Source organism: Gossypium arboreum, chromosome 12, assembly GCF_025698485.1.
Source record: "Gossypium arboreum isolate Shixiya-1 chromosome 12, ASM2569848v2, whole genome shotgun sequence".
In the NCBI taxonomy this organism is placed as follows: Eukaryota; Viridiplantae; Streptophyta; class Magnoliopsida; order Malvales; family Malvaceae; genus Gossypium; species Gossypium arboreum.
In genome coordinates, this window is record NC_069081.1 from 14,398,343 (window position 1) to 14,413,136 (window position 14,794).

The 14,794-nt window shown below is 33.8% G+C and overlaps 1 protein-coding gene across 2 annotated transcripts; it reads right to left on the reverse strand.

Annotated features, from left to right (window-relative positions):
- Nucleotides 1–7,320: 7,320 nt before the first annotated feature.
- Nucleotides 7,321–13,085, reverse strand: LOC108476765 (kinesin-like protein KIN-7H). Of its 2 annotated transcripts, none has more exons than XM_017779083.2 (15): nucleotides 12,802–13,085; nucleotides 12,307–12,395; nucleotides 11,557–11,774; nucleotides 11,322–11,411; nucleotides 11,143–11,243; nucleotides 10,933–11,046; nucleotides 10,778–10,859; nucleotides 10,631–10,698; nucleotides 10,457–10,522; nucleotides 10,242–10,366; nucleotides 9,819–10,155; nucleotides 9,523–9,642; nucleotides 8,448–9,428; nucleotides 8,000–8,316; nucleotides 7,321–7,884 (listed from the first exon to the last, which is right to left on the reverse strand). In XM_017779083.2, the coding sequence occupies exons 3-15, from the start codon at nucleotides 11,765–11,767 to the stop codon at nucleotides 7,560–7,562; spliced, it is 2,937 nt and encodes a 978-aa protein (XP_017634572.1). In that variant the 5' UTR covers nucleotides 11,768–11,774; nucleotides 12,307–12,395; nucleotides 12,802–13,085; the 3' UTR covers nucleotides 7,321–7,559. The 2 variants fall into 2 exon arrangements, with proteins under 2 accessions (XP_017634572.1, XP_017634571.1); XM_017779082.2 differs by having other exon boundaries at nucleotides 11,557–11,798.
- Nucleotides 13,086–14,794: the final 1,709 nt, after the last annotated feature.

Here is a 14,794-nt window from a genome sequence, read left to right on the forward strand (position 1 = left end):
TTCTATTATTTATAATTTCATACAACTTGAATCATTGTTTATAAGTATAGCTTGAATGCTCCTTTTATTTTATACCATTGGATTGTACCTATGCCTTAGGATATTGGAAACTCAATGGAAAAACCCAACTTAAAGCATCATGAAATGAGTTTATAAATTTCACTTCTTCACTTTGAACAACTTTTGTTTGAATCGGGTAATGTGGAATTGGAATTAAGATCGAATGTGCTATTAGGATTGAGAAATTTTAGGTCTATAAAAAAATGTTATCTATTTATGAGGAATTTCTACAAAGTTTCTTTTAAATCTTAGTTATTGATGAAATGCCAGGATTATGATTAAAATAATAAATACCAAGGTTGAAACTTTAAGGGATGAAGTGCTATAACCAATTAAAAGTCAATAATTGCAACAGTGTATGATTTATTAATTTGTCCATGTTATCTAGACTCCCCCAACTTTTATGTCTAATATAATATATTTGAACATGGCACCATATGAAACATGTTTTCTGGTGTATTTTCCCACACCCAAACAGGCATATCAAACATATAATATGGTTGAATAACTATAAATTTCAGGTCATCTATATATTTATATAATACTATATACCCTCAAAATGGTATATATTTGAATATTATATTAAAACATAAAAAACACTTTTAAAATTATATAATTATCTTAGTCATTAACCAATTAAATTGGTGTTTGGTTGACTCGTAATATTTAAAACGTATTATCTATACTTCTATTCAATATATTAAGCTTTTAATTCGGTATCATGAGTCAATTAAGCACCAATTTAGTTGGGAAAAGATTAATATATTATTCTTTACTTGGTAAAATATTAATCATTGATTATAATTTTCTTCCTAAATCTCTGGTTTATCACTCGAAAACCCTTATCCCATTTCCTTCATCAAAAAAGAAATTGAACCAATAGGCTATTTGACTCCACATTGTTTTTAAACAACACAATAAGTTCAAAATAAACCTAGAAAAAGTACAAAAAATTAGAAAAAAAAAATTTGATGGGGTGTTTAAGTTCAAACTTGGGTATTAAACTAGAGAAGTCAGCAAAGATAAACACAAGAGAGAAGCTATAAGAAAAATGGATAATAATTCATTATTCTTAAATGTTATCATAATCAATCAAAGATAGTAGCAATTGAATTGAAAATGAAAAAAAGAGTTGCAAATTTTCAATGAAAGAAGAGACATATAACAACACCGTTTTAAGAAAACGGACAAAGACTAGTGATGTTTTGAATATATATATATATATATAATGAAAAAAAAATTAGAATGAATACAAAAAACAAAACCTATCAACCACCTCACAGAAAGCTACTTATTTGCAAACAGGAAAGGGGTTCTTTGTTAAAAATAGCAAAAACTTCATAATCAATTAAACAAAGAATGTAGAAAGATCATAAAATTAAGAACGAAAGCTTACCTAATTTAACAAAAAAATTAGAAAAAAAAAGGAAAAAATGAGAAGAGATAATTAGAGGCAGATGAATCGACTACAGATTTAGGGAAAATTTTGGTAGATTAGAGATTCAGATGGAGAGGGAGATAACCCTTTTGGCAAAACACAGATTTGCTTTTTCCATTTTCAAGACTTTGAACCAGTCTTGTTCTTAGGGTAACTAAAAGAGGCAAAGAGGAAATTGAAAGGAATAACAAAAGGGATAAAGGTTTATATGAGGGAGGACTGCTAGTGGTCGGAGATGAAGGAAGCAAGGGAGGTCAGGACTGAAAGTGGCTATCAGGCTGAGTGAGAGATTTTTTTAGGTGAGAAAATGGGTGGGTATTTAGTGAGGATGAAATGGAATAGGAATGCCCCCTATTCCATGCATAAACTCGTAATGGAATAGACCCATAATAGACATTCTACTGAACCAAACAATGGTTTGTGGTGGGCCCACAGAATTGAGTTTTAATGGCTATGCCATTACATTCAACCAAACATCCCATTAGAGTCGAATTATTTTTTTCTTAAAATCATGTCAAGGCAGGTTAAGTTAAAAACACAGTCAGGGTCAGGTCAGAGTCAGGTTTTACATAAACTCACCCCATCTCAAGATATTTACGAAAATACACCCTAAAACCTAAATAGCTAAGCCCATAAATTTTTAGCTGCCTCTTCTTCTTCTCCATCTCTTACACCCACAACCAAGTAATTTATTTCCTTCTCTCTTTACTTATCTTGCTCTTACTAACTTTATTTATTTCCCATAATTTGTGTTTACATCATTGTATCTCCTATTTGTAATTTGGATGTATTGTTCTCCCTTGTGTTTCCAGATTTTTAGACTCAATTGGTTGAAGCAATTTGTTATGTGAAAATTACTTAAGTATAAAACCAGAAAAATTGTAAGCTTTTACTCTAAAATTGAGTTTAAAATCTTTGTTCTTAAGAAGGAAATGAAAAAACAAATAAAATGAGATACAATTCGGGTCAAGGTCAGATTTTTAATTAAATTTCGTTGCTGGGTTCGGGACGAGTTTTTTAAAAGGGATGGGTGAGTCAGGGTTGGGGTACGATAACCAGGTTTTAGGTTGGGGTAGGTGCAGTAAAAAATTCGACCCGTCTCGTACCATTACCGTTCCTACCCAAATCCTATTTCTCAAGTAGTTAGTAATAAGAAAGAGAAATGTTGTCCACATTCAGCAGTAATGAAACTGTTCCTTTCTTCAACTTCTTCAGTATCACTCTACTCTCGTTTTCTCCTGTAAATACTTTCCCAATACTTTGGATCTTTTTTTATCAGTGACAATCTATGTCCAATGGGTTTGGTTTCTTTATTCAGGTATGGGAGTTACGTACAGGATAGTGGAGAGCAATGGCGGAGTGGCCTCGAAAAGAGCGGTGAAGTCGGAGTTGGTTATGAAATTGATCATCCTTGTTTTACGACTAGTGTTTTTGGTATTTATGAGTTGATTATTGCATTTATTATAAGCACTAGGATTAACCTAAAGGCCAAATCTTTCTACATTTTCCATGGTTCTATTTATCTTTCCTCTAGTCTCGCTTTGTGACCTTATTGGTCTCTCTACCAGTATGGCTATTGACATCATTTGTGATGCTAGCGTCAAGTGGCTATCGACATTGTTGGTGATTCTAGCATCAAGTGTTCTTTTGTAGCATTTTCCTTTTAACACTTTTTAGAATTTAAACTTCTTTGCTAGATTTTGTTTAGATTTTTTAATTGATTTAGATTATTAGTGAAAGGAATTAATGATAAGGCATAGTGAAATTCGTAATTTTAGAAATGTAGTTTTTTGTTGGGAATAAACTCGAGTAAACAACAAACAAAGTGAAAAAGAAAATAAGAATCGAAAATATCGAACACGCAAATTTTACTTGGAAAAACTCTTCAATAGAGGATAAAAAACATCCGGCAAAAGGAGATTCACTATAATAAAAAGAAAGTACAAAAGATGGAGGGAATTAAAATAAAAACCTGAAGCCCCACAAGAAAAGCCTTCGAAACAAAGACACAATTCTTTCAATCTAAATACTTTTTGTTGTGTAAAACCTAGAGCAACTAAAGCCTATTTATAACCTGAAATTCGTAGCATATATGACTACAAAAACTCTAGGTTAATCAGAATTTAAGTGGGAAACTAAAAATAGAGTTTAACTAGGAGAAAAAAAGTCAAAATAAGAGGCATTCTCCCACAAATCTCCATCTTGACTCGTATTTGGACCAATTCCCTTGTCGAGCCCTATTACGGGCTTAATTGAATCTTATTTGAATACTTACCAAGTCCAAGCAATGTCCGAGCTTTGAAACTGGAAGGCTCTTTCTCAACATGTCGATTGAATTGTGTTCTGTGCCAATTTTAAAAATCTGAACATCGCCTTAAATGATCACCTCTCGAACATAATGATAATTAATGTCTATGTGCTTCGTTCTCTCGTGATGCATTTGATCTTTAGTGAGATGTATGGAACTTTGACTATCACAATATACGACAGTTGCCCATTTTTCACTTACCAGTTCGCTAAACTAGCCCTTTAACCAAATTGTTTCTTTTACTGCTTCTGTAATTGCCATGTATTTTGCTTCAGTAGTCGACAAAGCCACTATATCTTGAAGTGTCACTTTCCAACTAATGGCACAATTCCCAAAAGTAAAAAGGTGACCTTTGAGTGACCTTTTTTTATCTAAGTCTCCTACATAATCAAAATCAACATATCTGACTAAACACTTTTGAGTTCTTCCAAATTCTAAACACATGTTAGAAGTACCCCGCAAATATCTAAAAATCCACTTAACTGCACTTACCAGGATTGGCCATGTATCGGCTGACAACACTAACAACATGTGAAATATCAAAATGAGTGCATACCATTGCATATATCAAACTTCCAACTCCGTTTGAATAAGGTACTTTTGACATGTACCTTTCCTTCTTCATTCTGTGGGGAATCTAAAATTGAGAGTTTAAAGTGTGCAGCTAAAGGAGTACTTGTCAGTTTTGCATCTTGTATCTCAAATCACTCAAGGATTTTCTTAATGTACATTTGTTATGATAAAAAATAATTTCTCAAAATGTATATTTCTTAAAATTTCCATCCCTAAAATTTTTTTTGCTGCACCTAAATCCTTTATCTCGAACTTAAAGTTAAGCATGATTTTAAGACGATCAATTTCAGATGGATTCTTACTCATAATTAACATATCATCAACATAAAGCAAAAATATATACAATAACCATCATCAAGACATTGTAAATAAACACAACTATCATACTTACTTTGAGAAAATCAATACTCAACATGAATGAGTCAAACTTTTTATACCACTGCTGAAGAGACTGCTTCAAACCGTACAAAGGCTTTTGTAAGAAACAAACATGATTTTCTTTACCTTCAACTTTAAAGCCTTTCGGTTGTTGCATATAGATGTCCTCCTCAAGTTCACTGTGAAGGAAAGTAATATTTACATCTAACTGCTTTAACTCAAGATTATTTGATGCAATAAGGGTCAAAAGTGCCCAAATGGACGTATGTTTAACAACAGGAGAGAAAACATCACGAAAATCAACTCCCTCCACTTGAATGTAGTCCTTGGTAATTAGTCTCACCTTGTACCTAGTGTCGTTAAGACCCGAACCTTCATTTTTTTTAAACACCCATTTGTAACCAACGATTCTTTTATCGATGGGTGGTTTAACTAGCCTCTAAGTTTTGTTCTTTTGAAGTGATTTCATCTCTTCTTTCATTACAACAAGCCATTTGCTTGAATTGGAGGCTTGAACTGCTTTAGAATAACACGAAGGATCGATTGAATAAATGCTCTTGACAACACTTAAAGCATAAGCCATTAGGTTTCCTTCACAATATTTCTATGGTGGTCGAATTTCTCGTCTTTTCTTGTCATGAGCCAACTTATAACTAGTTAACTGAGATGATGAAGGTGCCTGAGGGTCGAATGGAGCCCCAAACAAATCTAAAACAGCTTCAATCTTGCAAGAATCAAATTTTTATTGTGCTGTCACGATGTCATGACTCTTCGCGGGGACGAAACCTTTGTTCGTCGCGTCGTTGAAACGTTGGGCATTTGCTTGTCGGGACATCACCCCTTGTTTCAGCTTTTGACTCCATCTTGCTCGAGACACTCTGATCTATTATGTCTTTAAAAGTAGAAGTCTCACTTTTTGATCGAAACATGGTAAATTCATCAAACGTAACATTTCTGCTAATAATTATTTTGTCGGATTTCAAACACCACAACTTAAAACCTTTTGTACTAATAGAGTAATGATGCATGTAACGACCCTTGGTTTGAGTTTTCCCAAGCTAACTTTAGCATAAGTGGGAGTACTTGATCATATCTCCCCTAAAACTTAACAAACCATAAACCAAGATTTGTCATATCAAATCATCAAGAATAAATCTAAGTGCGGAAGCATACCTGAATCCATGGATTTCTTGAAATCTTCTAATCTTCTGATTTTTATCTTCCAAATTAGTCTACAAGTAATTTTGAAAATGTGACTCTCTCTTTTCTAAAGATAGGATATTAGAAAAGTTACTTATGTGTAATTTGGGGGACCATAACCCTAATATATAACTTTTGCACATTAACCATAATTTCTAATCAATCCATCATCAATTAGAAATTAGTTACTATAGTATCTACACATATTTGACAGGTGCTTTATTTAATAACTAAAGCCTAATAAACCTTAATCAAATTAAATCACTTTTAATTTAGGCTAATATTTTATGATAGTAAATAAGAACATGTAATTATACTTATTATATATGTGGAGTCCATACTTTTTCAACTTCTTACGCTTAATTCAGAATATACACAGATGGGAATCTTGCTTTAAAGTTAAAAGGGTTAGTTCAGTTTCTAGAACCTATACTTTAGGTTCATTTTAAATGTAGTATTTCTACTTTTAATTTCAAGAATTTAATCCTTCTACTATTATTTTCTAATATATCCTCTACTATTTTGATTTAACAATTGAAGTCCAATTGATAAAACTTTTAAAAAAATTCAGTTAAATTAGATTATATGATATTTTTAAAATAAAAATTGCTCAAAAGTTAATTTAAAATTAGACGGAATTCATGTAAACAAGAAAAAGTATCAACTTTTACTCTTACTCTTCGAACCAATGTTGAAGAACTTACAATCTCAAATTTTGTTTAGACATTCCACAAATGTAATATTATGCATGTAAGCATTTTTCCATTTTCAATTTCAAAATCACATAATTCAATTTAACGAAAATCCTTTTTATCAGTTGTTAATAAAAAAACAAAAATAAAATTTTAAATGTGCGAAAGGTATATATATATATATATAGACGGAGGGTAGAACTAGACCTATTAATAACCAGTCTACATTTTTTTTTTAAAAAAAATGAGGTAGAAAAAAACAAGGTAAATGTATAAATATTGAGACTGAATTCACTAAATTTTTTTAGAATTAAGGTCAAAAATGATAAAATATATCAAACATTGAAGGTTGAATTTGTTATTATACCAAACCAATTTATGTACAATTGATGGAAGACTTTTAACGCCGTGATTAATTATTTTTAGTTACTCACTTTCGAAATTGGCATGGTTTAAATTACTTCAATTTTTTTGAAATGTACTAATTTGTTCAATTTCGAAATTTAAAAAAACTAATGAGATTTAAAAAAAAAAAAACAATTATTTCTGATGTTAACCAGTCAGCGTAACCAAATGTTCAAAAGGATTTCATTAAAAACATTTATATAGTGACTACATATAAAAATAAAAATAAAAAAAGGTGACAATCATTCCCCATCTCCAGATTGTGATTTTCATTAAAAAAATAAAAAAGCACAACCATTGATAAAACCTTGAGCGAATTTGAGAAGATTTACAAACTCTAGCACTATATTAAAACCAGACTCAGAAAATTCAAAATTGAAGTCTGTAGACAGTAAAACAGATACATGTATATGTGTGTCTGTGTGTGTGCGCGTGTGAATGAAACAAATCGGTGGGGATAATCAAACAGGAGAAAATTTTGTATGAAAGCTAGCTTAAATAACACCTATAAGAAAGACAATACAATGCGTTTCAAGCTATGGTTTCTCTTGTTTGATTGTTGTCCTGATGTAAAGTTGAGCCCAAACATTTCCTTAAAAGTCTTCTCTGGGTCTACAAACCCAACCAGCTTTGCAACAATGGCCGCACTCTCAGCAATGTGATCCATGTCTTTACAGTCAGTCCAGAAACAGTAAGCCAACTGCAACCTCCTATGTTTCGTGTTCAACCCGATGCCCCATTTAATGAACAAATTCTCTCTTTCTTCATTGGACAGTCTCTTGCTCATCTGCTGACTCAGCATATGCCTTTCACGACGTAGAGCCTTGGCGCTGTTTACAACATATTCATAGAGATAATTAAGTTGTTTTGGATTAAAAAGGGTGCTTATCACTAATGTTCCAAAATCTACTCTGAACTTGTTAGGTGAGAATGAATCAAGTATACCTTGAAGCAGGGTTTTCGACTTGTTCATTTGCCACCTCCATTTGATTACCATGGGAAAATAAACTCTTGAGAAATGACAGCCTCCTGTATTCCACCTCCATGTATATATAATCTTTTGGATCTCCTTTAAATAGTAGAAAAAAGTAGGTCCTGTGGACCAGTGACACATTGCAAGCATGCCAGAGTTCGATGATCTCTCTTTGAAGCCTCTTAAATTCTGAAGGCCATTCTGAAGAGCTTTCATGGTTATCTGGTATTGGGTCTAATCCGACGTCTTTAACATCCTTGCCATGTAAAATGGGCTCTGTGACCTGTACCTGTCATGCATGAACAATATCATATTTAGAATGCAATTCTGATGCATATAAAAGATGGCTACTATTTAGCATGGATCTCTTGTTTTAATTATGCAATTAATGACGGCTGATTAAAAAGATGAAACACTGACCGCATGATCCGAAAGTTGCTTCTCATACTTAGGATCACACATTTTTTCTGTTCCTCCCATTGAAGTAGAGAAAACAGTATTATTCTGATCCTCTGGAGTTGGGACAACCGGAGTCATATGCTCAATGCCAGAACTTTGACATTTATTTTTTGCTATCGGGGCATCAAGCTCGTATTCAGTAGCACTAGTTGAAGAACTATGAGATCCATTTCTAGACAACCTCTCGTTCTGAAGATCATACTTCAATGCAGGAAGTTCTCCCCGCAAACTATCTGGTCTTCCAGAGAAATCTTTCTCATCCCCCATGGGAGGTGTGCTCTCATCCTGTCCTAGCCTTTCAATCCATTGGGAGGTCAAACTGGTCATTAGACTCGGTTTACAACTTATACTCCTAGTTAATTTCAAGCTTCTACAGCTAGATATTTCTTCTTTTAGCTGCCATAAACATGATTTTTCAGGAGATGGAAAAGCAATATCTGGGTGGTTGTTACTGCTTTTCAATTGGAGTGACACGGATTGTCGCTTTGATCTATTTTCATTGCCAACATCCATCAATCCGGAAATAGCTCTGTTTTCTCTTAGAGATGACCTATTATAGTTTTGGTAGTTCTTTGGGCTAGATTCTGACAAATTTGAGTCTGAATATCTATTCATACTTGACCTTCCCGAGTCAATGCATCGAACTTCCTTGCAAAGTGCCTCTGAATTTTCATCAACAAGTTCATCATTCTCCTCCTGGGGCATATTGCTTCCAACAAAATCAGGAATTTTAGGTGATAGCTGCGGAGAGGAACTGGGATGTGGTATATTCAATTTAAAGTCAGAAAGCTGGAGGAAGCTCTCTTCAGAACTGCAGCTTTGTCTATCTGAAGGGGTGAAGGATCTAGCACCAACGGCCATGACAGGTGTACCAATGGTTGAATGTTCAAAGTCCCACGAATTTTGCAGTCTCAGTTTAGGGTAATGAGGATCTGGACCTGCCTGATGGAGGAGGACATGTAGAACTAGAAGTTAAACTTTGTATGTAGAAGTGAACTTAAAAGAAGCATCAAATGCTGTAGTAATTCACACAAACCCATATTTTCACTGGTTTTTCATCTTCAGGACTTTCATTGGTTACCGCTTGTCGCAGATTCTCAACCTCAGACCTAGCAAGTTCTCTTTGCTGTTTCAGTGTGGCCACATCTTTCTTTAGCTGCATGAAGCATGCAGGTAAAGTGAATAATTCATTATTTTATCTATATTCTTGAAATAAGGATGAATTTGAAATTTTGCCAGCTAAAAACTATTTTGTAAGAAATATCCACCAGCCAGGCTTCTAAAACTATTCAATGAGTGATGCAAGAGACTGAAGAACAATGCAACTTGAACCTTTTCAATCTCGAGGTCTTTCTCTCTTAGCAATGCAGCAGAATCAGAGGAAATCGAAGTTGTTCTTGCACTTCTCAGCTCGTTCTCTAGTCTAGCCAATTCTCTTTGCAGTTGTTTCACTAATGCTTTATCCGACATGACCACATTGACTTGTGCATTGGTAGTCACTTCTTTAGCACAACTTGCAAATAAGAGGGTGTTTCTCGATTGTTCAACATGACTTCTTGCTGGACTCATGGTACAAATGATAGCAGTTCTAGCATTGCCTCCCAAGGAAGACTGAAGTATACGGGTAAGCTTTGAATCTCTGAACGGAATATGCCCATTTCTTCCCTTGCTGCAGTCAAATATAAGTTTATAAGACGATATGGTAATGATTACTTGGTTCAATATATAATATATACAAAATTTTAATAAGCTAACCTCAGCTTACGGATAACAGTTCCAAGCGTTAATAAACTGCGATTTATATGGCAACCTTCTTTCAGCCTAGCACCAGCTGATAATGTCTGAGATGCACGCTCACTTCCTGCAAGATCAACAAAATTCTAGACAATAAAAGAATGAGAACATAAGTTTCTTTCCCAATATCTGTTGTAACAACAAATCCTTGACTGAAAAGTATATATTGTTCATACCACAGTGGCTGCAAGGGTACTTGATTTTCCATTGCCTAAAAATTCTCGTGCAGAACTTTCTATCATCTGATGAGTGACATAACCACATGAATAAAGATTAATAACTAAAATAGAATATAATCATTGTCAAGTGAACAATATCTTGAAGTTTCGCAATGAAACAGACAACATTACCACTCTCAAAATTTGATGTGATCTAGAGCTTGTCTCGTTCAAAGAAGTCTCGCCTATCTGTCTTTGAGCTGCCGAAGTGCACCAAGACATGCTTAAAAATACAGTCATGAGCGAGTTAAAGGGAGACTGGTTGAGACAATTTGTTACCTTCACACACAGATAGAAGCTGTTTAAAATGATTCCAGTCCTGCAGTGTTTCTTCGGTGAGTTTCTCAACAACGGTCCCTCTCTATCAAATTAGCTCTGTTAGTGAGATAGTCCATAAGATAACTAGTTCCTTACAAACAAATGACTGAACTCACTTCTGGATCATCTAGAAGCCTAAGGGGAGTGCTGTCTGCACTAAGGAGGTCTCTGACAGATTCATTATAAATCTCCATAGCTGAGAACTTCAGGATAAACTCTCTTTCCTTGTGCTACAGAAAAAGTACAGTTTGTTTTTAGTCAAAGGGAGACACACAATGGAAAAGAAAAACTAGGAGTGAGCAACAAAACTGTTGCATCTTCATTACCCTTTGTACGTAGTCATATATATCTGTCATGGCATACTCGGTAATTCCAATCATCGTATATGTCTTTCCGCTGCTTGTTTGTCCATAGGCAAAAACACTCGCTGAAAAATAGTTAAATGTTAAAGAATTGAGAGAGGAGATCAGGAAGGTATGGGGAGTCTAAAAAGAGATGCACTCACAGTTTATACCACTGACAACTGAAATAGCAACTGCCTTTGCTCCTGCTTCATACACTTGCTGGTTGGGGCAATCAGGGCTAAAAACTCGGTCTAAAATCGGCAGACCACCCATGAAATGAAAAGAGTATCACTATTAGAAAATGCTGGTCTCATCTCCATACATGATAAAAATGCCAATAAATGATAGACTGAGGAATGCAATCAAACATACAAGAACTGAAATCTGAACTCTTACCAAAAGTATAGGCAGTTGGGTACATTGATCTCTCGGAAACCGAAAGGCTGTTCCGGTATATGATTGTGTTATCATTGATGCATTCCCAGTCTGATACATCGTGCCTAGCTATTTCCTTGTAATTGAGAGGGCGTAAACGAACCGAAACGAAAATTCTTTCCTTGCAGCCTGCTGGCTCTTGCATTTGCTCTTCTCCACCATCCATCCCCATCTCTCAACTGCACTCACCAAAATTCAAATTGCTACAAATAATACCATCAAAACATCAGCAACGCTTGCTTCTTTACTTAAGCTCCCTATCACTAATTCAAACGGTTTGACAATGAAGCTTCTGTTGGTATAAGGACCACCCAACATCATTGTCCGAAATCAACAAACTAATCATGGGTTAGTGCTAAATTCACCCAACATTTGTTTTTCTTCAGTAACTTGTCTTAACCCAGAAACCACACCGCCCCATGTCAATGTAAACACAAATTATTGGTGAAAAGAAATTGTGCCCTTTATCACCGGCTACAATAATTCTTTAAGTCAACAGCCATCCGGCCAGACTACTTAATTAGAGTTTTTAATTAATACAAGACTTTGGACTGTTCTAAGACACAAGACTTTGGATTGTTCCAAGATGGTCTCTAATTACAGACTGTCAGAGTCAGATTCTCACACTATTTAAAAACAGAATCTTTTGAATTTAATATAAAAGAAAAAGAAATTAAAATTAAAATAGTTTGAGAAATAAGAAGTTTTTACCTTGGGATTGAAGGGTGTTTCAAGGAATGTTTTGATATTTCCCTCAAATTCCAAATGCAGAGCTAAAGAAACAAAATTGAATATCCTTTCTGCACACACAGAATTACAGCACAAGTTCAACTCTTTTTCTTACTTCAAACTTCAAACAGCTTTCATACCAGGCTGCATTTGCATGCAAACAAAAGAAAAAAGGAAATTTCTATGACAGAAATTTTTTAAAAAATAAAGCAAACAGAGAGTGAAAGAGAAGGAAATTCATGATGTTTAATTCTCTTAAGAGGGAAGTTGGGGTTTTTAATGCAAAAAAGTTTGTGAGATATTGATGCGGTTATGGCGTCTGCTTCTTTGTTTGATTGTTAGTTGATTTTGGAGGCTGCTCTTAAGGTGAAAACATAATTAATCTTTGAATTAAAACCAAATGAAAAATGCTTTTTCATAACAGAAGAAGGTGATGAGTATGCAGTTTTGGCCATTAAAGCAAAAATAAAGCTGTACCTAATTTGCTTAGCAACCAAGCCTTGTTACTCATTGCATTAAATTATTGCTCAAGGGTTCCAGATAAAACTAGCTTTTCTAAACCAAAAAGAAAAAAGTTATTATAAAATGAATCTAAATTAGATTCCCATCTTTGAGTAAGTGCTAAAGTATATGATTCACGAAGGTTGATGGGTTCAAATATGGTACTTAACCTGCACATGGCAGGGTTTTATTTTTCCTTTTATGTTCTTTCTACATTAAACATTTTTCCATAAAAATGGCAGTAAAAACACAAAGCATCATGTTTTAGTCATCTCTACCAGTTTGAGATTTAAGTGCTGGAGAATTATAGATAAAAGCAGGAATTATATTTAATTTATATAGGAAAAGTCTTCACTTATTTGCTGACTTTTTAGTCTAATGTATTTATTGTCATTGGGATTTTTCTTCCATGCAAAACACAGAGGCAAACAAAAGCTGCTAAAGACAGATAGAATGCAGGGGGACCCCTTTGACCAAAACCCAAAGATTAATAATTGCAGCATCCCCAACCCATGTGGTGAGAAAAGCCATTGCTTAGCATATTCCACTCCTCCAAAGACGAATGGAGGCCCATGCATATGCTTGTGTTTCTGAAATAATTTGTTGGCAAAGAACCTTAAATTTGGTATACCAAATGTCATTATTATATAATTTGTAAGATTTGTGTTCTTAAAAAATTAGATTGCATGCATGTGCTATTCCCATTTTTATTCCCTCAACACAATGCCTTATCTCTCTCTAAGAAAGAAAGTTGAAAATAATTTCTTTTCTGGGTACAATTACAAGAATAGAGCATTCATTTATTTCTTCTTTTTTTCTTTTGTAGCACATGGTTTCAATATTATTGAATTAGGTGTATGGATATATGTTTTCTTTTCATATTATCCTGTTCCTTGAAATGCAAATAAACCCAACCAACATTGTTTCAAACATATGGGTCCGAATGTTGTATAAAAGGCTTTGGTTCGTTCAAATGAAATAAAGTTGGAATTAAATAGATATTGGATTTGAATTGAAAAGAGATGAAATATGAATAGCTATAAATTATTTTGATAATATACTTCAACGCATTCAAATTTATATTTTTTTTTTATGTATTTTTAGATAGCACTTTTGTACTTTAATATGACTTGGAAACCACCAGAAATGGTTAAAACTTGCTTGTAATTATGTAACCTAACCAATTAATGATAAACAGCCGTATGTTTGTGAAGATTAAATAAAGCAATGACTAGTTGTTAGATATTTAAATTAATCTGATTTAGCTTCCGAATAATATTTTCAGAAGTCCTTTCAAATAGTGAGGACAAGATGGTGATTGTTTGCTAGTTTATCAAAATCACATTCATATTTGATTATTAGCATCCATCTTTTGCTTTGAAAACATTGTAACAACCATATAAGTTTGGCAACAATTCTTTCTTAGTAATTGGGTTACCATTGTCATTATTTTATCCCGAAAACCAAAGAATAAAGATGGCCATGAAGTATCGTTCAAGTCTTGCATTGCATCTAAATTTTGAAAATGGGGTCTTCAACCTCTATAATATTGTGATTCAATCCATTGTTTCGGATCTGTCTTGATTTGTTTTTGTTTTTTAGATTCTTGTTGCTTGTATTTCCTTTTGTTTTTTGGCATATCAGTCAAAGAAAAATATCACAGTAAATAGAAGATGTAGAGGTACTCAATCATGTGGGGTTCATTGGCTACAAAGATTGGTACATATCAGTCTGTTTTGGTTTCAATATTTGGTGCATAACATATGAAGTGAGCCCCCAAGCCCTAGCCTGGCAAATGGTAATGGTGCCTGAATTTGGAGGGCATTTCAAATAAGGTTTTTGTGGTGCGCGTTAAACCCTTGACTACTTCACTACATGACATCTCTCCTTCATTTTATGGTTTCTTATGTGGTCTAGTATAACTTCGTTTATATTCACAAATTTTTTTTAAATATGCCAACTGAGTTTT